The sequence below is a fragment of the Canis lupus genome, chromosome 30, assembly GCF_011100685.1.
Source record: "Canis lupus familiaris isolate Mischka breed German Shepherd chromosome 30, alternate assembly UU_Cfam_GSD_1.0, whole genome shotgun sequence".
Classification (NCBI taxonomy): domain Eukaryota; kingdom Metazoa; phylum Chordata; class Mammalia; order Carnivora; family Canidae; genus Canis; species Canis lupus.
The window spans coordinates 5,854,883-5,877,876 of record NC_049251.1 but is presented as its reverse complement, the minus strand read 5'-3'; the positions used below and the strand labels follow the sequence as shown (position 1 = coordinate 5,877,876).

Below are 22,994 nucleotides of genomic sequence, written 5' to 3'. Positions count from 1 at the left end.
TCCAGGCTACTTTCTTAAAAGATACCGGTAAAAATTACCGTCCTCCCGTTCAGGATTTCTAGCAGTTTTCCCCCTAACTAAGCGTTATCTGAGATACTTCTTGATCTCTCTCAAAGTAGGTCTAATCTGCGGAAGGCAGTGAGACAGTGTACTGCACTGTGAATGGACAGCCAGGTATTTTATGAATGGAGGCGATCACGTGATCCCAGCACCTCCCCGAACTGATATTTCCCACATAACTGTGTCAACATTCTGAGAACAGGGGTAGTTGTTTGTGTGTGCGCAGGTTTTTGGATTTAACCTGTAACTTCGAATTCTCCTTGCTCCCTGAACTCAAAAACGTACATGCAGACAGACAGTCAAGCTTTGAGTTTTTGTCCTGGGAAATCCTTTCAAGATGTCCAAGGTGATGGATGTTTAATTATTTTTTTATGAATGAAGAGTGTGCTATGCAAATGAGGGCGATTCACAAAAAGAGAGAGAACATGGCGGCCACTTCTGCTTCTGGACTGCACTGACACTGCAGCGAGCTACCTTCTCCCACACCCGCTCATCAGAGGAGTGTGCTGGGGGAGGGGTGGAGGCTGCAGGAGGAACGCCGCCTGGCATTTCCCAAGCTAGTTTACGCTAAGCAGGCCTGGGCTTCGGGTTTTAAAGTTCGCTCAGAAAGGTCTGACTCGAGGAATGCACTTTATTTAAAGGAATGCATCCTAGGACTTAGTCCTGACTCCCCTTAACTCTTTACAACCCTCAGAAGATAAACAGAACTTGAACTTCGTTACGAGAGAACGGGCGCAAATGCCCGGCAGGGAATTAAATCCGGTCTCAGGAAAAACTGTTACGGCACCATTATTCTTTCTGGAGGCCGTTACGTTAAAAGCAAAACACTTAAAAGGCGGCGTCTGTCGTCTGGAAAACACACAGCCCAAACAAAAACAAGAACTCGAACGGGGCACGCCAGAAGGTAATGAATGAAGCCATCAACACAGTCAGCGAGGTAAACACTGTTCAATCAAGGTAAACGGTTTTCTCGACACAGCTGAAGGGTACAAATTAACATTCAATAGTCCTCAGTGCCCCTGATAAAGACCTGCCCAGCATTCGCAAAGGTAAAATGTAACAGCCGTTCAACAGCTCCCCCCCTCCAGGTGCCCTTAAGGTCACTAAAATCTCAGTGTTTCCCTAGTCCCAATTTTTTTTTTTTTTTTTTTTTTTTACAAGACGCTTACAGGTCATAAGTTTAAAAGGGGGGGAGGGGAGGTTTAATCGGTATTTAAGAGTCACTGACTCATCGAATCTTAAGATTCAAGAGCGGTTGCTGCAGGGGGTTGCTCCCACACAGTAGTTTCCAAGTAAAATAGCTATAAAGGAAGCGGAGTGGATATTCAGCAGGGCACGCCGGCCGAGTGTGCTAAGGCGAAAAAGGGCAGGCCAGGGGTCTTCCCGGCGAAGAGGGCACTCGGGCCCCGCCACCACCTCCACCCCCCCACCCCCCCCACCGGCGTACACTTGCCACCCCGCCCGCCGAGGTTCACTACCCTCCCCCACAAGTAAGCAACTAAATGCGGGGGGTGGGGTGGGGTGGGGTGGGGTGGGGGTGCTGCCATTAAATAAAATGGCTAAAGAAATCAGAGGTCCTCTCCGGAACGAGATGCGCCGAACTCGGCACCCAAGTCCCGGAGGGGTCGGAAGGGCTGGGGTGGGAGGCGGGGGTGCTGGCCAAGACCGATGGGCGCTTACTCGTTGTCAGAAGTCGCCGTCTCCTCGCTCATCTTTCCCTCACCGCGATCCGATCTGGAGATGGAGGAGCGACAGCGGGCGGAGGAGCAGCAGCAGCACCGAGGGGCGGGCGGCGGCGGCGGCGGCGGCGGCCGGGGGGGCGCGGGGGCAGCGGCTCAGGGGCCTCACCATGGTGGACGCCTCACCCGGAGCGGTGCCCCCCCAGCCGGGAACCCCGGCCGCCCCCGCAGGGGGGTGGCGGCAGCCACCTCCGCCGTGGCGACCCCAGCCTCTTCCTCCGCCTCAGCGCCCGGCCAGGGGACCCGAGGAGGCCCGGGAGGGTGGGTGCGGAGGGAAGGGGACGCGGGGCTGCGGGGCGCGGAGGCCGACCGGGGAGCTGCTCCTCGCGCTCGCGCGCCCGACCGGGGTGGAGCGCGGCGGGGTCCGGCCAGGAAGGAGCGGGCGGGCGGGCGGAGGAGCCGGGAGCAGAGGCGGCGCTTCCCTCAGGGATGCGGCGAGGAGGAAGCGGAGCTCCGCTCGGTGGGGGCCGGCGGGAGGGCGCCGAGCCCAGGCTCCGGGCGGCGGCGGCGCGGTCCCGCCGGAGCCCACCCCACCATCTCCCACCTCGCCGCCGGCGGCCCGCTCAGCGCCCGGCGGCGACCGGGGCGGTGCTCAGGCACGAGCGGGACCGGGCGCGGGGGCCTGGCGGCGGCGGCGGCGGCGGCGGCGGCGGATTCCTGCAGACACGCTCCAGCCGGGACGCCTCCCGCAGGGGAGGAGGGGGCGGCGGGGAGCGCGGGGAGCGCGCGAGGCCGGGGCAGGCGAGCCGACCTCCCCGCCCGGCGCACAGGGTCCCGGGAGGCCGCGGGGAGCGACGAGAGCGGCCGCGGGGCCCCCGCCAGCCGGTGCCCACCAGCAGCTCGGCGGGGCAGCTCCTCGCACCCGCCGGAGGGGAGCCGCGAGGGGGCGGCGGAAGCGCTCACGCCGCCCGCTCCTTCCGCCGCCGCCGCTGCCCGAGCCGGGGGCGCCCACGGGAGACGGAGGCGAAGTAGTCCCTGGCGACGGGTCCGGGCCGCCTGCCTCCCCCGGGGGCCGCGGCGGGCACGGGGTGGGGCTGCGGAGCGCGCCGCCCGGGCTGCGAGGGCGTGTGGGGAGGGCTAGAAGCCGCGGCCTCGGGCGAATCACAGCGACTCCAAGTCGTGTGCGGCATAGCAAGTTTCAGGAAAGTAGTTCCCTCCTCCCTGCCATTTCCCAAATCGCCGCGGAGCCACCGAGCGGGGAAGGGAGGGGAGGCGGAGGGATACGCCAGGCCCGCGCTCGGTGTGCGTGCGCGCGCTCCAAACTCTTGGCACGCCGCGGAAGGGGCGGGGGTGCGAGCCGCCGGGGAGCCGCCGGGGAGCCTGCATTGTTGCGCCGCGCTGCTCCCCGGCGCTCCCCGGCGCTCCCCGTTACTCGCCTTGGAATATCCGGGTCGTTAGAACGGGGAGGCTAGGATGACAGTGTGCTCGAGGGGGAAATTGGAGGCTGCTTTGTTTTGTTCTGCAGTGTGTGTGGAGTGTGTGTGTGTGTGTGTGTGTGTGTGTGTTTTCCTTGCAGAGCAAAGAATGGAACTGGCACGAGTTCATTTTTTAGTCGGTGGGGGTTAGAGGGAGGGACCGTACAAAGAGAGCTCCGCCTGCTGTCCCTCTGCTTGCATTGCTGCAGTCCCTTAGCTGCCTGCACAACGGGAGTGTGTGCGTGTGCGTGTGCGTGTGTTAGAGTTAGTTTTAATACCTTGGATTCTGACTGCGCAAGGGGTATGCTGTGCAGGGCATTCATCTCCGAAAGCTAGGGTGGTTGTTAATGGAGAACGACTTCCATTGAAGCCCGGAGTAGGCGTGTTACATGAATCTGGCGCAGCCAGAAGCACAGGAAATAACTCCCGCTGCGAGTGAGGTTGCATAACTATAGCGCAGAAGATGCCTCTGTGGCACGAACTGCTCTGAACGGAGGCGGAACGGTTCTTGAATAGGCAGCTGTCACTTTTGCATTGTTAGAGGACAATGTATGCATTCATCTCGAGAGGTTTTTGCACAGAAACCTGCTGGGGTTCCAGCCGGGAGTCTAGGGTCTGCGGGACCGGAGAACTCACAGCTCCTGGCTCTGTAAATTCTGTTACTTAGCCCTTTTCTACCTAGAAAGCCAGCCTGTATCCCGTGCGGCGGGGGACTGAATCCGAAGTTCCTGACGCATCTCCCTAGCTATTGGTCTAGCTTTGTGTACAGTGCTGTTCTCTTCGTTCTGGGGCTTGTGTGACCTGAGAGTAAGGGTTGCTGCTCCTGCCGCCTTGAGGGATAGAACGGTTCCCCGGGACAAGGAAAGTGGGAAGACGCCCCCCCCCCCTCCCAAACAGGCCAGCCCTCCTCATCTGCCCTACGTCTCCAGCAGGTTTCAGGATTGCTGCTTTCTAGAATGCATGTACACTAGCCTGTTAACAGTGTTTTACACATAGTCGATGCTTAATAAGCATCGGAATAAAGGAGCCAAACTACTCAGGTGGCCTCCCCAAAAAAAGCCCGTTGATTTCCAAGGTTTCTTTATGTAACTCTTGCTTCTTGCGTGGGCAGCAGCATTGTCCTTGCTGAGAGGGAGAAAAGGGCAGTGGTGGTGGCTGGAAGACGTGAGGGGATCTGTGACAGAAGTTACCCCCTGAACCCTAACCATGTTTTGTTGTTGTTGTTGTTGTTTTGTTTTATCTTGTTCCTGGGAAGACCCTGTTACTGGGAGTGTTGGTACTGGCCTGCTCTCCTTCCTACAACTGCTGCCCACTTTGGCTTCTCAGATTTGAATCAAGTCCCATCAGTTATAATTTGTGTGTTCCATGCAAGTTACCTGAAGTCTGCCTGTGGAACATGGGGATAATAGTGCCTAATTCATGGAGCTGCTGTCCTGATTAATGAGGTGATAATATACATGAAGCACTTACAACAGATTAAGAGCTCAATAAATCCTAGCTCTTACTCTGATACTGTAAAATGGAGATGATGGTACACTCACTCCATGATGAGATCGTGCCAGTGGCTCTGAAGGTGAAGCGCAGCTTCGTTTGCTCATTCAACAAATAACTATGGCTTTTCTTCTGTGTGCCACTCTTGCTAGACACGTGGCCTGGCCCTTAGCAAGCTATCAGTAAATGATTGCCCTGTGAGAGTCATGATTAAGTACAAGGAAAGTTGAGTCACTTGCAAAGGCCTCCTTTCCTTTTGAAGAAATTTGCATCTGCTCCAGGTTCAGCTGCATCAGGGAAGGTATCCATTACAGGCTTTGGGAGAAAATACGAAAACCGTCTTGGCTGTCCTGTGCAAGGAACTGTGCTGGCCACTTTCACGCACATTGCTTACCTGACGGGGCAATATATGTTCACTAGTCCAAATTAATGAGTTTTAGATTGTTCCCAATCCTATAACCAAGACACAGGCCTGAAACTTTCCTTGCCTTTGGTGTCCCCCATACCACTCTCAGGACATTTTTGTGCCCTTCTTTTGAAGGTTACATTTCTAGCCCTCACCTCTCACCTAGTTGTTGAAGATCTTACCAGATTTTTTTTTAGAAAATTGTCTTGGTCTGGACAGAGAATTCTACTTTCAAATAATCGGAAATGGTCCTATGTCAAGATTCAGGGGCCACTTTCTGTCAGCAGCTACCGTAAGCTCAAGAGGCCGCATCGCTCTATCCCAGTGTCTGCACCTTTACCAGTACAAGAGACAGAGGGATCCAAATGCAACGTGTGGATCCTGATTTGAACAAATATTTTTCAATTTGAGATGATTGGGGAAACAAATGCTAAATGGAGATTGATGATGATAAGGGACTTTTTAAAATATTAGTGTTGTGGTTGTGTGTTTTTTATTTAGTCTTCATCTTTTTAGAAATACATACCGAAATATCTACAGATGAAATGATATATCTGAGGTTTGCTTCAAAATCCTTCAGTGGGGTGAGGAGTGGGAAGAAATAGGGATAGAGATAAAACAAGATTGGCTATGGAACAACAATGAGCACATTCTCATTATTATTTCATACATTTGAAATTTTCTATAATAAAAACTTTTTTAAATATACTGCAAGAATTGCTTTAATGCAGATTTCTTAGCTCCACTCCCAAGATTGTGATCAGCAGATCTGTAATGAAACTGACAGATCTGCTCTTCCAGAAGTATGCCAGGTACTTGGTCCTTCTTAGCCGTTCACAGTCTTCTCCCCTTTTCCTTGCAACTACTTTTCATCCTGTCTCCAAACACATCCCTACCTAAGAACCTCCGTTCCAGCAGCACACAGGAAAGAATGGCCCAACATATATCATAGGCTAAGACAGATCAAGGCCAAAGAGTTGGTTCAGCTAGGGAAGGGGTATCTAGTAAGACTTGAAAAGCTGTGTGAGAAGATAAATACAGATACAGATCACAGTTTCTACCTGAAATTCCAACTCCATTCAGTTGGCACAGCTACCAATGAGCACTAGTCAAAATTCTGTGGCCCTGTCATGGGTCACCAGGGCTGAGGTGTGCTTGTATTTACTTGGTTGTGTTTTCTCAGGTGGGTCTGAGAAAGAGGCTGGTCATGCTAGCTGCTGCTCACAGGTGGCTCTCATTACTATTGTCATCAGTTTTAGGAATTCACCACGACCACTTACAAACTTGTTAAAGATGATTAATTATCAAAAGCATGTATGGGCCAACAGTACAAGTGCCAAGTAACTGCTGGGATAGGACATCATCACAGTTAAGAAGGAACAAGTGGGGGACGCCTGGGTGGCTCAGCAGTTGAGCACCTGCCTTCAGCCTGGGATGTGATCCTGGGGTCCTGGGATCGAGTCCCACATCGGGCTCCCTGCATGGAGCCTGCTTCTCCCTCAGCCTGTGTCTCTGCCCGTCTCTCTCTCTCTCTGTCTTTCATGAATAAATAAATAAAATATTAAAAAAAAAAAAAGTACAAGTGGGTTCTGGGTCCTAGGTAGGTAGGGTTCAGACCAGGGTTCACAAGGTCAGCAAAGGTGGCCTGTCCTCACAGAGACACTGGCAGATGGCAGGTAGCACTCCAACTCTTCCTCAAGGCGCTCTCCCTCTTTCCAGACTGCTCAGTCCATGGCGATCATCTTTCTTATGAACCCAGATTGTATCTTCTCAAATTTTTTTATTTTTGCCTGTACTGTTTTACCCTTGTGTTGATAATTCTCTCTCTCTCTAATCAACTTGTTCTGGATTTATGTTGGTTTTCCCAGTTAAATTTTAAGTGACTTGAAGGCAGGGGCTGCATTTCATACATTCCAGCAGTTGTTTTAAGTATTGAAGGCTTTTCCGGTGAAATATGATCCCAAAGCCCCTTTATGTATAAAAATGAAGCTGTATTGACTGACACAGTGATGGAAATTCAGAGCCCCCACCCCCACCCCTCAGCTACTTACTGCGACCTGAACACTACAGCATTACAGCAGTTCAGCATTTCACACCCGCCATCCCTTGTGCTAATAAGCTCTCAGCAGAGATTCGTATACTTGAAAAGCCAAAAGAGGAGATAATCGTGCCAACATGTGAGGTTCTAACAGTGCATAAAATACATATTCACATTTTCATTTCTAAACATTACCCCTGCCTGAGCAGATGTTTTAAAATTTTAAATTTGAAAACCATAGTTGAATGTGCCTAAATCAAAGGGGGTTGATTCTATTTTCATGCTGTACTTTAATGAACAATCTTTTCTTCATCTTCCTTTTTTTTTTTTTTTTTTTTTTTTTTTTTTTTTTTAAGTGTAACCAGTGTCTTGGCTAATGAGCTCTGCCTCTCAGTGGAATTACTAAATGGTAACCATGTTTCTAAATAGTTTCCTTGCCTCTGGCATGGGTCTGTTTCTCCATCACTAGGGTTTCCATGTTCCTCCAAACTAATACAAAGTATAAAGGATAAGTATGCTATTTTATTTTTCTCCCAAAGGACTACAATTGTTGGTCTGGCAGTATCCGGTGAGTGTGAAATCAGTTTACTTTTAATGCTATAACTGCCTTTTACAGGAAGTTTCCACAAGATTACAACCAGTACAAGGGAAATGAGCAGTGTGCGATTTCCTTTTTTTTCAGCATAATCTTAGCAGGGAGGATGCTTACCAGGCTCCACGCTGCTAAATAAAGCACTTCTCCTTTACCATCATTCTTCCAAACGGATTTGTCATGCATGTTCCTTGAAGGTTATACCCCATTACAGTAAATCTAAAGGATTGAAATATCTGTTACATAACATTTCCAAGGCTATGTGCATGCAACAAATTCAGTACAACAAACGGTCTAGATGATTCCTTGGATTTTGTTTTAAATATGGCATTTGACTTCCCTTTTAGTAAATAATACTTAGTCATTGTATACAACTATGAAATCTGGAATGTCCTTTAGGAACTTACCTTCCTAACACCTTTGCCTACTAGGTATTATCACCAATTCCAATTTACAGAAAGAATTAGGACCTGACGATTAGAGAGTCTAGATGACTTACCAGAGGTCACATGTTCGTGAGGCTGTAGCTAGAGCTCAAACTAAAATTTTCTCCATGAAAAACCTGTGTGTGTTTTCCTTTTTTTTTCCCTCTGTGTGTTTTTGTGTGTGTGTGTGTGTTTGTGTGTGTGTGTGTGTTTTGCTATTAGATATAACTTCTCAAAGATGAGGTCCTTGGTGGGATGGATATGCCTTCTATTTCAAGTCGTTATTACTGTGGGTGATGACTTGGCAGGAGAACTGGACTTTAGAAAAACTGAGGAGTAAATCCCTTGGCTGTTATAGCTGCCTTTTATGGTGCTCAGGTACATCAATTCCCTTACACCATCAGTTCCAGAAGCAAAAACATCTGGTTGTCTTTTGGTTGATGCTATTAGCTCTCATGGTCATTGTAGCCACTAGCTATGAGTGGCTGTTTAAATTAAAATCAATTAAATTCAATAAAATTAAAAAATTGGCTCAGTGGTTGAGCATCTGCCTTTGGCTCAGGGTGTGATCCTGGAGTCCTGGGATCGAGTCCTGCATCAGGCTCTGCCTATGTCTCTGACTCTCTCTGTGTCTGTCATGAATCAGTAAATAAAAAAATATTTTTAAAAAAAGAAGTCAATATTAAAAAATTCACTCAGTGGTCATACTAGCTACATTTCAAGTGCTTAACTACCATGGGTGGTTAATGGCTACTATTCTGGAGTTCAGATATAGAATACTTCTACCATCACAAAAAGTTATTTTGGGTACTTTCATGTGCAGATGTGTTGCTTAAACAACACAGGTATTTATCTTGTTATTAATATAGACATCTAACAATGATGCTTTCAAATATGTTATTAGTTTGAACTGTACATTGTATTCCCTCTTTTAATCTAAGATATGTCTTCGTTGCCATCAACTGAGTTTAAAAAAGAGGATAATTTCCTACTTAGAGCCTTTGATAAACCCACAGAAGATATCTATATTGAGAGGCAGTAATGCATTTATTTATGTATGTATGTATGTATTTAATAAAAATGCTTTAAATCCTTATGTTAAATACTGTATGTAAATCCTTGCTACTCAAAACAGCATAGCTTCCCCTGGGAGCTTGTTAGAAATGCAAACTCTTGGGCTCCACCCCAGTCCTGCTGAATTATAATCTGTATTCTAACCAGATCCCTAGTTGTGATTCAACTGCACATTAAAGTTTAAGAAGCCCTGCTGTAAATCATCTCTGTCTCTGGCAGGTGGCTTTTCCTAACCTTGACTAGGTGCATCATTCTCCAGGCTTGTCTAGCATCAAAATATATAAAAGCCCTTGTTCCTGCTCCTTTTCCCCCAAAAGAGGATTTTGTTCCTATTTTCTTTTATCCTCTTCTTTCTGGTCTAGAATTTAGACCACTCAGCATCTTCTCTCTGCTCCCCCTAGACCAAGTCCAGAACACTCGGAGGCTCCACATAGTTCCATGACTCTCCGCCAGGGAACTGTGCCGTGAGGGCTGCATGTCTCCTCCTCCCTCCTCATCTCACTTTTCTCTTACATCTCCCTACTTCCCTAAAAAGCATTCCTTTTTTCCAACTCTCTTTTTCTGACTTACCTGAAAGCTTCCTCCTCTTTCTACTCTGCAATATCATGCTTTCCATGAGACTTCATCACACTCTCTTGGGCATGTTAAAGCCTGGCAGTTGTCCACAAGCCACTCAGGGGGTCTGAAAACAATCCATCTTTGCTATAACTTCTATTTGCTCTATTCTGACTTAAAAACAAAACTTAAGGACGCTTGGGTGATTCAGTGGTTGAGCATCTGCCTTCAGCTCTGGGCGTGATCCTGGGGTCCCAGGATCAAGTCCCACATTGGGCTCCCTGCAGGGAGCCTGTTTCTCCCTCTGCCTGTGTCTCTGACTCTCTGTGTGTGTCTCTCATGAATAAATAAGTAAAATCTTTTGAAAAACAAAACAAAAGTTATGACCTGTCATTTACATACCGAATTGGCCCTTCCAGCCCTCTACCTGGGATGGTAATGTATGTATATGTTTATATATATAATCTATATTGTTTAGCAGTTGTAATAACAAGAATATAGAAGTTTAGGTGATGGGGTGGGAAGAAAGCTATAAAGGAAATGTCAGTATTAGAGGGAAAAGATAGCAGTTATTTTTATTACCTGTTTTGTATACCATCTTGTGTTATCTAAGTGTTTCCTTTTGGTTTTCTGTGTCTTCCTAGATATGTCGTAAAATTTTGGAGACCAGCAAAAAGGCTGTTGCAAAGGTCTATGTAAGAGATAATTAGGGTATTAGTCAGGGGCTAGAGAGAAGAGGATGGATGAAAGATATGTAGGTGAGAGAATATTCAGGGCTACTTAGATACTAGGAGGAGGCCTGCTTTCCAGAAATCTACAGTCTAGCTAGGGAGACATGAAAAACCAAAAGGAAACATTTAGAAAAAACAAGATGTTATCTGAATCAATGCCATGACAAGTAATAAAAATAAGTGCTGTTGTTTTCCTCTAATGACACTAATCTTCTTAGCATCCCCAAATACGTCCATTTTGGAATTCTATGACAGTATCTTTAAAGGTCTGGGTAAGAAAATCTAAATATACGCCATATTGAAGAATGCTACATTTAAAAATTCTTAGATGCGAAAATAAAATTATTAGATGTGGAAAAATTCCATTCTGGTTACATCTGGCCAGTCCTTACCTTACCAGACAGAGATGTTTTCTTTCTCCCCAAGATTTTAAATCCTAAGAAGACACTGACCATCCTTCATACTACAGAATGCCACCCTCAGCCCTAAAGCTCTTTATCAGGAAGCTAAAACACTTCACACCCTTATTGTCTTCTGGGTCTTAGCCAATCTTTGTTTATTTCAAGTTTCCTTCCTTTGTTGAATCATCCCAGTCTTCCTTCTGGGGCCCCTGCCAAGCTGTGCCAAGGACTTAGTCTCTCTTAACCTGCCTTATTGTACTTGCTTATTTTAAGTGTGTCTCCTGATATTTTCCATGGAGCTTTCTAGAATTGATTTGGGAAAACAAAATTGCTTGCTACACCCTACATTATTTGGTCTAGTCTACATCCTAGAAATGTGGTTATTCTTCCTACATCCCATGATTCTATTCTTAACTGTGTATTTGTTTAATGTCTATATTTAGTTACCCATTATTTCCAAGTTCTTCTAAACTCCAACATACATCTGTGTCAAATTATTTTTGCATAATAACTTATAAAGTGAGATGTTTGGTAGGTGCTTATTAACTGTCATTTTATACAGTACTGGTAATTGATTGCTCTTAAAGGACAACTTTTAATTTATATTTTGTATTTCTATCTCTGAAGCTCCTACTCATTCAAATGTATAAATGATATTAGAGATTTTGGCCAAACTTTCATTCAAATTCATAAATTCTATTTATGTATTATCCCAGGTTGTCCTTTGCTTTTCATGTAGCTACAATATCAAATTTCCTTGGAAATCACTTGAATGTAACTCATTTAATTCTGACAATAACCATTTCTTGTTTTGTTTTGTTTTTTAATTCTTCCTCATGGTGTTCACTTCTGATAGAGAGCTTTTACAAAACCAAAGTACTTAGTAAAAGATAGAACTTTCAGATAACTATCATTAGGATTTGTTAGAGAGTGGTCCTTAGGAGCAACTCTCAAAGGATCCATCTTTGATACAGTCACAGACGATAACTATTATCAGAAGAATTCATTAACTAATTAGTTACTGAAATATGCCAGGCTCAGTACTAGGGATGAAATTAAAGCAGCACTTGACTTCAAGGAGCTTGTGTCCAGTGAAGATGTAAATACATAAATTCCCATTCCCATGGGAAGTGCTCTGTGTTATGAGTGAAGTGCTATAGGAGCAACTCATTTGCTTCACAGAAAATGGAGGATTAACAGTAGGAGAGCGTTTAGGGAGAAACTTAGTATTCCCCCTTTTGTGTAGGGGAAAAGCCCAGTTCTGTGTTTTCTCCCCTGCGTGTCTCCTTTACTTTTACACAACACACTTCACTTTGAGGCAACAAATAGGTGGAGCTTTTTCCCCACACCAAGTATTTTCTTGCAACACCAGCTGGGCATCCTACAATTTAACTCATTTCTGATACCATCTACCCCAAAGTGGCATCAGATTCCACAGGTTAAGGCCCTCAGTCCCATAAAACTGTCTGCCCCTATCCTCCCACCCCCACCCCGATCCTGACCACTGCCCCTGCTTTTGCCCCAACTTCAGAAGCCAGTCACAAAAAAAAAAAAAAAAAAAAAAAAAAGAAAAAAGAAAAGAAAAGAAGCCAGTCACAATCCCAGGCCTTCTAACCAACAGGCTCTAGATCAGAGGTTCCAACAACACCCCCCCCCCAGGTTTGTTTAATTTGCTAGAGTGGCTCACAGAACACAGGGAAACATTTACTTACATTTACCAATTTATTTTAAAAGGATATGATAAAGGATACAGATGAACATCCAGATGGAAGAGATGAGTAGGGCAAGGTATGTGGGAAGGGGTGCAGAGCTTCCATGCCCTCTCCAGGCACATCACTCTCCCAGCACCCATGTGTGTTCACCAACCTGGGTGCTTCCTGAACCCCTTACTGTTGGGATTTTATGGAGACTTCCTCACGTAGACATGATCAATTATTAACTCAGTTTCTAGCCTCTCTCCCTTCTGTGGAGAATAAGGGGTATGGCTAAAAATTCCAAGCTTCTAATCATGGCTTGGTCTTTCTGATGACCAGCCCCCACCCAGAAGCCATCTAGGAAGCCACCCAAAGTCACCTCATTTGAACAAAAGATGCTCTTAATGCTCTTATCACTCAGGAATTTACAAGGGTTTTAGGAGGTCTGTGTCAGGGACGGGGTCAAAGACCAATATTAGAACAAGAGATGCTCCTAGTGTTCTTATCACTTAGGAAATTACAAGGGTTTTAGGAGCTCTGTGCCAGGAACTGGAAGCAGAGACCAATATATGTACTTTCTACTTTTTCACAGTGAGTTACCATAAAACATTACTGTGAAACATAAACAAGGACAATGAAATGAAAAACCATCCTTGAAAATGGCTTCACCCATGTGTTCAAGGAAAGTGTGAATAGGAAAAACAAAATGCTGATGACTGTTTTATTCATGTAACTTCAACCTCTAAAGGGACAATTGGAGCTAAGAGAGATCCGATCAATGTTTGGTTCTTTTTTGCATACTTACAAAAGAAGGTCAGAATGCTGAAGATGAAGCCCCCTCTAAGGATGAAGTGCTCACAGCCACTCCCCACCCCTCAGTCTGTTTAAATATGTAACCCCTTTCACCAATACCTATCTTCATTTTCCTGGGGAGAACGTCTGATAAACTATGCAGTGATCTGATGGATATTTATGTGGCTGGCTTATTTATTTTCAGTTGTATTATCTGGAAGTTATTTATGGTTGGTTTATTTCAACAATCTACTAATTAGTACCAAAATGCTCCAAGAATATAATCTTTTACACAATGCACTTTGTTTTGATTCACAGTTCAAGAACCGTCTATGGTTGCTTTTTGTATACTAAATGCCCAAGGCCACCTGTCCTGCTTCTTATCTCATCCATCCCAATGTTGTTCCCACTGGACTTTCCATTTCTCTGGTCTCTCTACTGAGTGCATGTAAAAATTCTCCTGGACATTATTCTGTGTCTATTTTAATCCACAAAGTGTTCTTAGGTTCCTAGGGTATGTCTTGAATATCAAATTAAGAAAACAGAAGTTCTGCTTTCTAAGATTTCTTTTATCTTCCCAGAATGTCTAGTGTTGTACCCTCAACGATGTTGAGATGGAAGTTGCCCATTGTCTTCCCAAAATCTGAAGGGAGCTCATGTGAACCTGGGTCATCGTGAGCAATTAAAAGCAGTAATATTAAAAGGCATGAAATAATTAATATCAAGATGAAGAAATCCCAAGACTTAATCAGCTACCTCAAGCCAGATATATTGGAGTTGAAGTTTACTACAGTGAATTTAATATATATATATCATCACAGTAATCCCCAAGTGCAAAGACACAAATACCAAACTGCCTTTTTTGTCTTTTATTTTTTTTAATATTTTTTTAATTTTTATTTATTTATGATAGTCACACAGAGAGAGAGAGAGAGAGGCAGAGACATAGGCAGAGGGAGAAGCAGGCTCCATGCACCGGGAGCCCGACGTGGGGTTCGATCCCGGGTCCCCAGGATCGTGCCCTGGGCCAAAGGCAGGCGCTAAACCGCTGCGCCACCCAGGGATCCCTTTTTTGTCTTTTAAAACTAAAACAAGTGCTTCTGGCAAAAACTTAGAACTCTACAGGAAAGCAGTACAGAGTAAGAGGACTCCAATTTCATATGTCTCAAAGGTGACTACTATTAATAGTTTAGAATATATAATTTTAGATGCTTTTCTATGTATTCACACATACACATAATACAAACAAATTTTATATATTATTCGCCTTCCTTTTTAACATACCATGTACATTGTCAATTAGTATTCTTTTAAATGGTTATAAAGTATTTTATAATATATTATAAATTATGTATCTATTTTTCTCTATCAATGCACATCAGTCTGATTATTTCCAGATTGGGGTGTTTTTTTTAGTAGAAACAACACTTCAATGAGCATCCTTGTTTACTTATCTATGGGCTTAGGCATCAAGATTTCTCTCAGAAAGATTTGTTTAAGTGAAATCACAAGGTCAAAGAGAATGCACATTTTAAATAAGAGAAGATAATGCCAAATTGTCTTCCAAAAACAATCTTCCATTTTTTTAATCAATTATCTTCTCAGCAAGAATGTATGAGAGTACCCTTTTCTCTACACCCTCAAAGTGGATATTAACAATCTTTTCATTTTTGTGAGTGTAAGGCCACCCAATATGGTATCTTACTGTTGTTTTATTTTGCATTTCCCTAACCACTAGGTTTCATGTTAGTCATATTTCTTCTTCAGTGAATTCCATAATCCATCTGTTTTTCATTAATTTATCTGTCTCAATTTCCTGAGATGTACTCTTAGCTGAATATTGTTGTGAAGTAACCTTTATGAATATACTTATTTCTTAAACATGGTTATCAGTGGGCCACTTTCTTTTCTGGCAAAAATAATAAAAAGGAAAAGTATTGTTTATAATGGCTTTTCAAATTTTTCTTTCCTATATTCAATATTCTATTTTTTTTTTCAATATTCTATTTTTAATTATGTACTTTTATTTATTTTTTTAAGATTTTTTTTAAAAGTATTTATTCATGAGAGAGAGAGAGAGGCAGAGACATAGGCAGAGGGAGAAGCAGGCTCCGCGCAGGGAGCCCGACGTGGGACTCGATCCGAGGTCTCCAGGATCACGCCCCGGGCCGAAGGCGGCGCTAAACCGCTGAGTCCCCCGGGCTGCCCTATTTATGTACTTTTAAAATTCGCTTTTTTTCCAGTCACACAGAAACACTGTATACGATGTACTCAGACTAGCAATAACAACACATATACTCTAGGCAGGAATTCAATGGAAGTGCATATGATCTATTACTGTAAAATATTAATTTGTCCATAATGATCCCCCAGCACAGCTTCCCCAACACAAAGGTGTTAACCAAAATTAGCATTATTCCTATTATGAGGAATAACCAGCATTATGAGGTGGATACCTAACTTTCTCCTCTCCCAGGCTAATAATAATAATGTACAATAACCCTTTCGATAAATACAAGTAGGCAAATGTTGCTGGACTTTTCTATATAAAATTGTGGTACAGTTTTCTTCCCTGGTGGAGGACATGAAGACCCTCATAATAGCTAACATCGGGTGCTTACTGCATATGCCAGGCTCTGCTTCATATGTTTACATATATTAATGCTAATCTCATCGTGGGATAGGGGATTAGTATCATCTCTGTTTTAGGAATGAAGAAATGAAAGCACGTAATGCTAAATACCTTGCTTGAATAGATTGCACAGCAAGAACGCAGCAGAGTCCTGATTCAAACTCAGGCCATCTGATTCCAGAGCCCCAGTCATAGCCAGAATGCCTGGCTTGCATGATCCGTGTTTGACTAGAGTAGTAACAGAGGAAAATGAACCATAAGATAAAGGACATGGACAAGGGAAGAAAGCAAAGAAGTGAAGAATAAGAGAAAGAAAGGAAAAGAGAAAAAGAAAGAGAAAAAAGATAAAGGGAAAGAAGTAAAGAAGAGGGAAAGGAAGGAAGGAAGGAAGGAAGAAAAGAGAAAAAGAAGAGAAAGAAAAGAAAGACAAGCTGAAGCAAAAGAAAAGGGAGGAGAGGAGATATGCAAGAAAGAACCCAGGGAATTAGCCTCCCACCCTCACGCTACCAATTCAATGGCCAACTGACTGGGCCTTGGTCACAGTGTCACTGATGAAATGCACCGCGTTGTGGGTCTAGTGTTTCTTGAGCTCCCTAGCCCTTGACCCAACTACCCGTTCTCTCTCTCTCTCTCTCTCTCTCTCTCTCTCTCTCTCTCTCCCACACACACACATGCACACACACATGCCCCATGCAGACTTTCTTCTTCCAACTTGGAGACTTATCCTGGTTTGCCCTTGCTGTACTTCACGGAGTCACAAAAATTGTAGAGATAGTGGCTCTTACAAAGAAAGGTGGGATGGCCTCTACACTGGTTGTCTGATTTGTGCTTTTAGGCATAATACAAGCAATAATCAAATGTTTACAGAGTGTGCCCTTAAGACAATTCTAGAAGAAACACTGTAAAAGCTGGATTTGGATTTCAAATTCTAATTCTTTAGACTCACTTCATCTTGAATACAATAAAAAAAGATAATGGGGATGTGCTATGACAGTGGTTCTCAACTGTGGGCGATTTTCCCTTCAGGGCACCCTTGGTGATATCTGGAGACATTTTAATTCAGTGTCACAACTGGGGTAGGGAGGTAGGATAAGGGAGGGAATTCCACTGGCATCCAGTGGATTGAGTCTGGGGATGATACTATGAACAACCCCTCACACCAAAGAACAATCCATTTCAAAACATCAACAGAGCCAAGGTTAAGAACCTCTTTTCTGAAAGGCAATGCTACTCAGGTCAAATACAGCTTCTCTTCAGTGGTATGGGAATTTGTTCCCTAACAGAAATACAAAGCAACTGAAACTTTTCCTTCCACCCAAACTCTACTTTTTCCTTACAACTCCTTCCTTCCTGCCTGGCCTAAGGCCAAGCCTTCATGGAAAAACAAAATGGTGCAAAACAAAAATAGTATAAAGGTCTAGTCCAAAATATTTGAGTGCAATTTCTTGCTAGAGTTTTCTACCTCTGGCCATGAAATATTTTGCAGAAGGATTTTATTGATGACGTTATTTCGATATTTTTTGTAAAGCCATGGATTGAAATGAAACTAAGTATGTGTTTTGAGGGCTAAGTATAACAGAAGAAAAGAAAGGAAATCCTTTATTCTAATGAAACTAAGGAATAATTATTACTCATTAATTAGACTAGGATATTTGGGTTTTCTCAGTGCATTTTTTATTTTTAAATTTGAATTCAATTAATGAACATAGAATGTATTTTAGTTTCAGAAGTAGAGTTCTGTGATTCATCTGTATTATATAACACCCAGTGCTTGTTACATCATGTGCCTTCCTTAATACTCATCACCCAGTTACCCCATCCTTCCACCGCCGTCCCTTCCAACAACCCTCAATTTGTTTTCTAGGATTAAGAGTCCCTTATGGTTTGTCTCCTTCTCTGATCTCATCATGTTTTATTTTTCCCTCCCTTCCTCTGTGACCCTGTTTTATTTCTTAAATTCCACATATGAGTGAGATCATATGATAATTGTCTTTCTCTGATTGACTTATTTTGCTTAGCATAATATCCTGAGAGGAGGATATTATTCGTTATCTTAAGAAGAATATTCCTTATCTTAAGAAAACTTATTTTACAGATTTGAATATTGCCTTATGTGTCAACTAATAATGTGATATATTTAGAGAGCCTAAGAAAATAATCGATTAATAATCAATTTAAGATTTATATGCTACTTAAAATTTTATGTATCAGATAACTGCTTAGTCCTATGTTGGTCATCTCATGTCAGCCTCAGGTACCCATTTAGCAGATGTGGAAAGTGAAGGCTCAAGATGGTGAACTTATTTGCCCATGTTTACAAAGCTGGTAAGAAGCAAACCAGGATTTGAATTCATGTTCTCATGCTCCAACCAAATCTAGAATTATTTGTACAAGATGTTTCTGCTTTGGGACGCCTGGGTGGCTCAGCGGTTGACTGCCTTTGGCTCAGGTCGTGATCCCGAGGTCTTGGGATCGAGTCCCACATCAGGCTCCCCGTAGGGAGCCTGCTTCTCCCTCTGCCTGTGTCTCTGCCCCTCTCTCTGTGTCTCTCATGAATACATTAATAAAATATTAAAAAAAAAAAAAAAAAGATGGGCAGCCCAGGTGGCTCAGCAGTTTAGCGCCGCCTTGAGCCCAGGGCGTGATCCTGGAGACTCCGGATCGAGTCCCACTTTGGGCTCCCTGCATGGAGCCTGCTTCTCCCTCTGCCTGTGTCTCTGCCTCTCTCTCTCTCTGTGTCTCTCATAAATAAATGGATAAAATCTAGAAAAAAAAAAAAGATGATTCTGCTTATCTCATCATCCCTGTTTCTAAGAGCATTCAAGAAATGGAATATAGTCCTATTGTTGATTTTTGAAATACAGTCCCAAATAAAATCAACACATACATTATATACATATACTACTATATTAATATATTATGTTCATTATAAAACATGCTCAAATAAAATTTTTTAAATGGATGAGATATAGAACAAGTAGAAATAAAAGTTCTGATACTGTATTCCTACACCTCCCTGGATGGTCGTCTTTAATACTGCCTGGATTCTCCCACCTCCTTTGGAGAACCCTGGAATAATAGGGTCAGCTCCTCTTTGCTGTATGCATCAGACTAAGAGACCTGGCCTGTATCAGTGCCTCCTCAGATATCCCATGAGAAATGGCTTTCGTCAGATCAATATTAGAGTCCAATCCCAGTTCAGACGCACACTTAAAATCAAATAACGCAACAGTGACAGGAGAGTACAACTTTCATCCATGAGAAAAGTGTGTGCAGAATGTGGCAGGAAGGGGACTTCTGTGCCTTTATCATCACCAAGATAACTACGTCGTCTGTGACAAGGCGGATACACTACGCACAAGATTGAAAGCTTCCCAGCACTGGGTCCCGAAGCCCTTTATCTCAGAGTCCCAAGAAAATAGGCTTATAATTCTTCTCCAGTGCTTCCTGCATAGAAATCATTCAATAAAACATGTACTGGGGCCACTCAGTGAAAATGAAAAATGATTCTACTGTAAAGAAATCTTGAAAAAAAAATAAATCTTGAGGACATGAATTATAGGCAGAAAGGCAAATTCTAAACATGCCATTTAGTTACGTTATTTAATTTGACTGTGAGACGTCACTAAAGCTTCTTGAATTTTCTCCTGTTTTACTTCTTACCAGTACCCTCACTTCCACCCTTTGTGCCGATGGAGCCCTATCTCAGCTGGGACTGAGGTAAGGTGAATAAAATATCAACATTTTAAAAAAGATTTTATTTATTCTTAAGAGACACATAGAGAGAGGCAGAGACACAAGCAGAAGGAGAAGCAGGCTCCATGCAGGGAGCCCAATTCAGGACTCGATCCTGGAACTCCAGGATCATGACTTGAGCCAAAGGCAGGGGCTCAACCACTGAGCCACCCAGGTGCCCCAAAATATCAACATTTTTAATGACAGAGGAGTCTATCATTTAGCTTTCCTGGGATTGTAGAAATAATATCCATTCTATCTCATTTCTCCGGTTAGGCAAGAAACTACTTTATTTAACTCTCTGATGTCCTGAATGAAAGTAATCCTTTAACCCCACCCCAGGTAACAGATATCCTGTTTTGCAGTCTGCTCCAGTGAAAACACTTTATGTCAAAATATAATGCTTCTATTTGGCCACCCTGCAAGGTCCATAATCCCTAAAATCTTTGACTCCTAGAAATGAAAGAGATAGTACATATATTGGATGTAATTATTTTCATCTCAATTACTAGATGGTTTAATGGCTAAGTGGCTAATTTAGTTCTTTTAAATGGGGAATGTAATGTGAGGATTCTAAGATATCTAATTACACAGAGGACAGGAATGCATTGGGCCTAATTAAGAATCATGGATTTAAAAGTTGTATCTGTCATTCTGTTCGACTTCTGTGTCAGCTTCTTTTCTCTATCTATTGGCAATTTCTACCACTCAGATCAATTTGGGGGAATTTGGCCAGCAACCAGTAGCAGTTTGTATAGTCCCAGTTTCAGCCACCAGAAGGCTGATACTAATATTTTGATTCCAGTTCTAAAATTCCATGAGGAAAAAACCTCATATTGGCCCAGCTTGGGAGTTCCTATGCCTGGACCAGTCAACACTGGTCCATGGACAGGGTTAGATTGTATGGATTTGGTGATTAGTAGTATGGTCCCACTGTAACCCCACATATGATGGAGTCGAAGGAGGGCAGATCCCCTACTAAGTGGGAGCCTGGCAGGAAAAAAAAAATCTGTATCTGCGCAGAAATAATTTAGGCCTAAGTCTTTCATATAATAAATGATGAAAATGAGGCTTAGACAGATGGGTTGACCAAGGCTAGTCAGAAAGCCAGAACTGGATCCCAGGTCTTCAGAGTGCCAGATTCATGTTCTCTTATTCAGTAGACCTTTCCTGAGCATTCAGTGGTGCCAGGCCTGGTTTCAGGTGCTCTGGTGGATTACAAGAGTAAACAACAGCCACAAAAATCTTTGTCCTCACTCTACTGCTTGCTTGTTAGACCCATCAGATTATCTCCAGATCTTCCTTCTTCTGAACAGCTTCTTTCTTTATCGCTGCCCCAAATCTTCCTTACTGAACACTCCAGAATATATCTGTCTCTCTGCCTCTTCATTGCTTTCCCATATGCCAATTGCTTCCAACATTAGTTTTTTCTAGAATCCACATGAAGAATGACTACTCTGATTGACACCCAGTCATGAGGTGCATATTTAAACATACACAAGGTCTCTGAAAAGATAGGGATGTTTTCACCATATAGGAGCCATGTTGTAGGTGGAGAGGAAAAAAATAAACACCTTTAGATTGTAGTTATAATGCCTCATTTACTACTTTCCCTCAAAGAATGAAAATTTATATGTAACAGCTGCAAGTTCTTTGGGAATTTTTATGCAACTTCAAGAAGGAAAGAAAATTAAGGAACAGATGTTAAATTGAGTCTTGGTTTATAGTCAGACATCACACTTTCCATTTGCTAGTTACGTGACTTTCAGGAGTTCATTAAACTTCTCTGTGCCTTAGTTTCCTAATTTACAAGATTGGGGACGAGACGGTTTACTGAAATTATTTATACTTTGTTTTCTTGCTATGTTCTCAAAAAGATTGGAGAAGCCAATGAACTATAGAATCCATTCCAATGTCAAAATTCCACATTTTCATGAAAGCAAGTCTTTTCACTATGCTTTGCAAAGATGAATAGCCCTTGAACTTTACCATTTGTACACAGATCCTAAATGATCTAACTATGTTCAGCAAATCAACCAGATTTCTTAAAACAAGATGGCTTTGTCTTCCAAAACCAAAGAAATGTCTATTTTGGTAGCCAAGAACATCTCATACTGGTCTTATAAGGAAAAATGCCACCTTTCCAAATGATTTCTTCTGTCCCTCCCTATATTAGAAGGCTGAGATATGGTATAAACAAATAAGTGATATTATTCAGCATTCTCCACACATTTCATTCCACAAAAATCTAAGAAAAGAGCAGTGGGGAGGAAATATATTTCATTATTGCTCCCTAGATAACTCCAATATGCCTACCTGATTAATTTTTTTAGGTCTGCTTTATTTTTTTTTTTAAGATTTATTTATTTATTTATTTATTTATGATAGAGAAAGAGAGAGGCAGAGACACAGGAGGAGGGAGAAGCAGGCTCCATGCTGGGAACCCGATGTGGGACTCGATCCCGGGACTCCAGGATCGCGCCCTGGGCCAAAGGCAGGCGCTAAACTGCTGAGCCACCCAGGGATCCCCTGCTTGAATTTTTTGAACCTGGTCAATGCATATTATTTTTTGTCTGGTACCAAAACATTTTCATTTGAATTCTATAAAAAAATAATATTGGATCCAGCATTTCCACCCTGCCTTGGGTTCCCTTGACTACCAGAGACAGCAATGCCTTGATGGGCCCTAAAAGGGACGGTATGTGAAATGTGCCAGTTCCCAGAAGCAGCATAGAGCCCCTGTGGCTGGATCCTAGATAGGCATTCCTGGAAGCAACCACTCAGGAGAGCTACTTTTAGCAACAATAGCAGCTAAGATATGATACAGGACATGAAGCTGTATCTTTTCTAAGTATCTTGAATGAGCCACTGTTTGTGGGTGCCTCCTGAGCTGATGGCTGAATGCTAGTCTTCATGTAACATAGCCATCAGTGTTCCCCCACTCAAAAGTAGCAACAGAGAAAAACTTCTGGAATGGCATCTTGGCAACAGAGGTCAAAAGTCTTAAAAACACACAAAATTTATCTCCATAATTCTCCTCCTTAATAATTTGTCCTAAGAAAATAAATATGTAGTATAATGGCTGACACATAGGAAACATGCAATAAATGTTATATATTATTATAAAAGTCATCACAGCTTAGTTTATAATAATGAAAACTAGATTGAACCTAAGTGCCCAAGAAAGAGAGATTGATTAAATAAATGGTATCAT

At 43.2% G+C, this 22,994-nt stretch overlaps 1 protein-coding gene and 1 long non-coding RNA gene across 5 annotated transcripts in view; one reads left to right on the top strand and one right to left on the bottom strand.

Annotated features, from left to right (window-relative positions):
- SPRED1 (sprouty related EVH1 domain containing 1) overlaps positions 1–1,890 on the bottom strand; it is a 120,363-nt gene extending 118,473 nt beyond the window's left edge. The window contains exon 1 of one of the 3 annotated variants that reach the window (XM_038580012.1): positions 1,741–1,890. In XM_038580012.1, the coding sequence (XP_038435940.1) occupies positions 1,741–1,772 (32 nt within the window). In that variant the 5' untranslated portion in view covers positions 1,773–1,890. The remainder of the gene's footprint in view (positions 1–1,740) is intronic. The other 2 variants (XM_038580010.1, XM_038580011.1) reach the window with 2 other exon arrangements.
- Positions 1,494–22,994, top strand: part of LOC119866863 — a 121,367-nt gene continuing 99,866 nt past the window's right edge. For both annotated transcript variants that reach the window (XR_005381453.1, XR_005381452.1), the window contains exon 1: positions 1,494–1,550. This is a non-coding gene — a long non-coding RNA (uncharacterized LOC119866863). The remainder of the gene's footprint in view (positions 1,551–22,994) is intronic.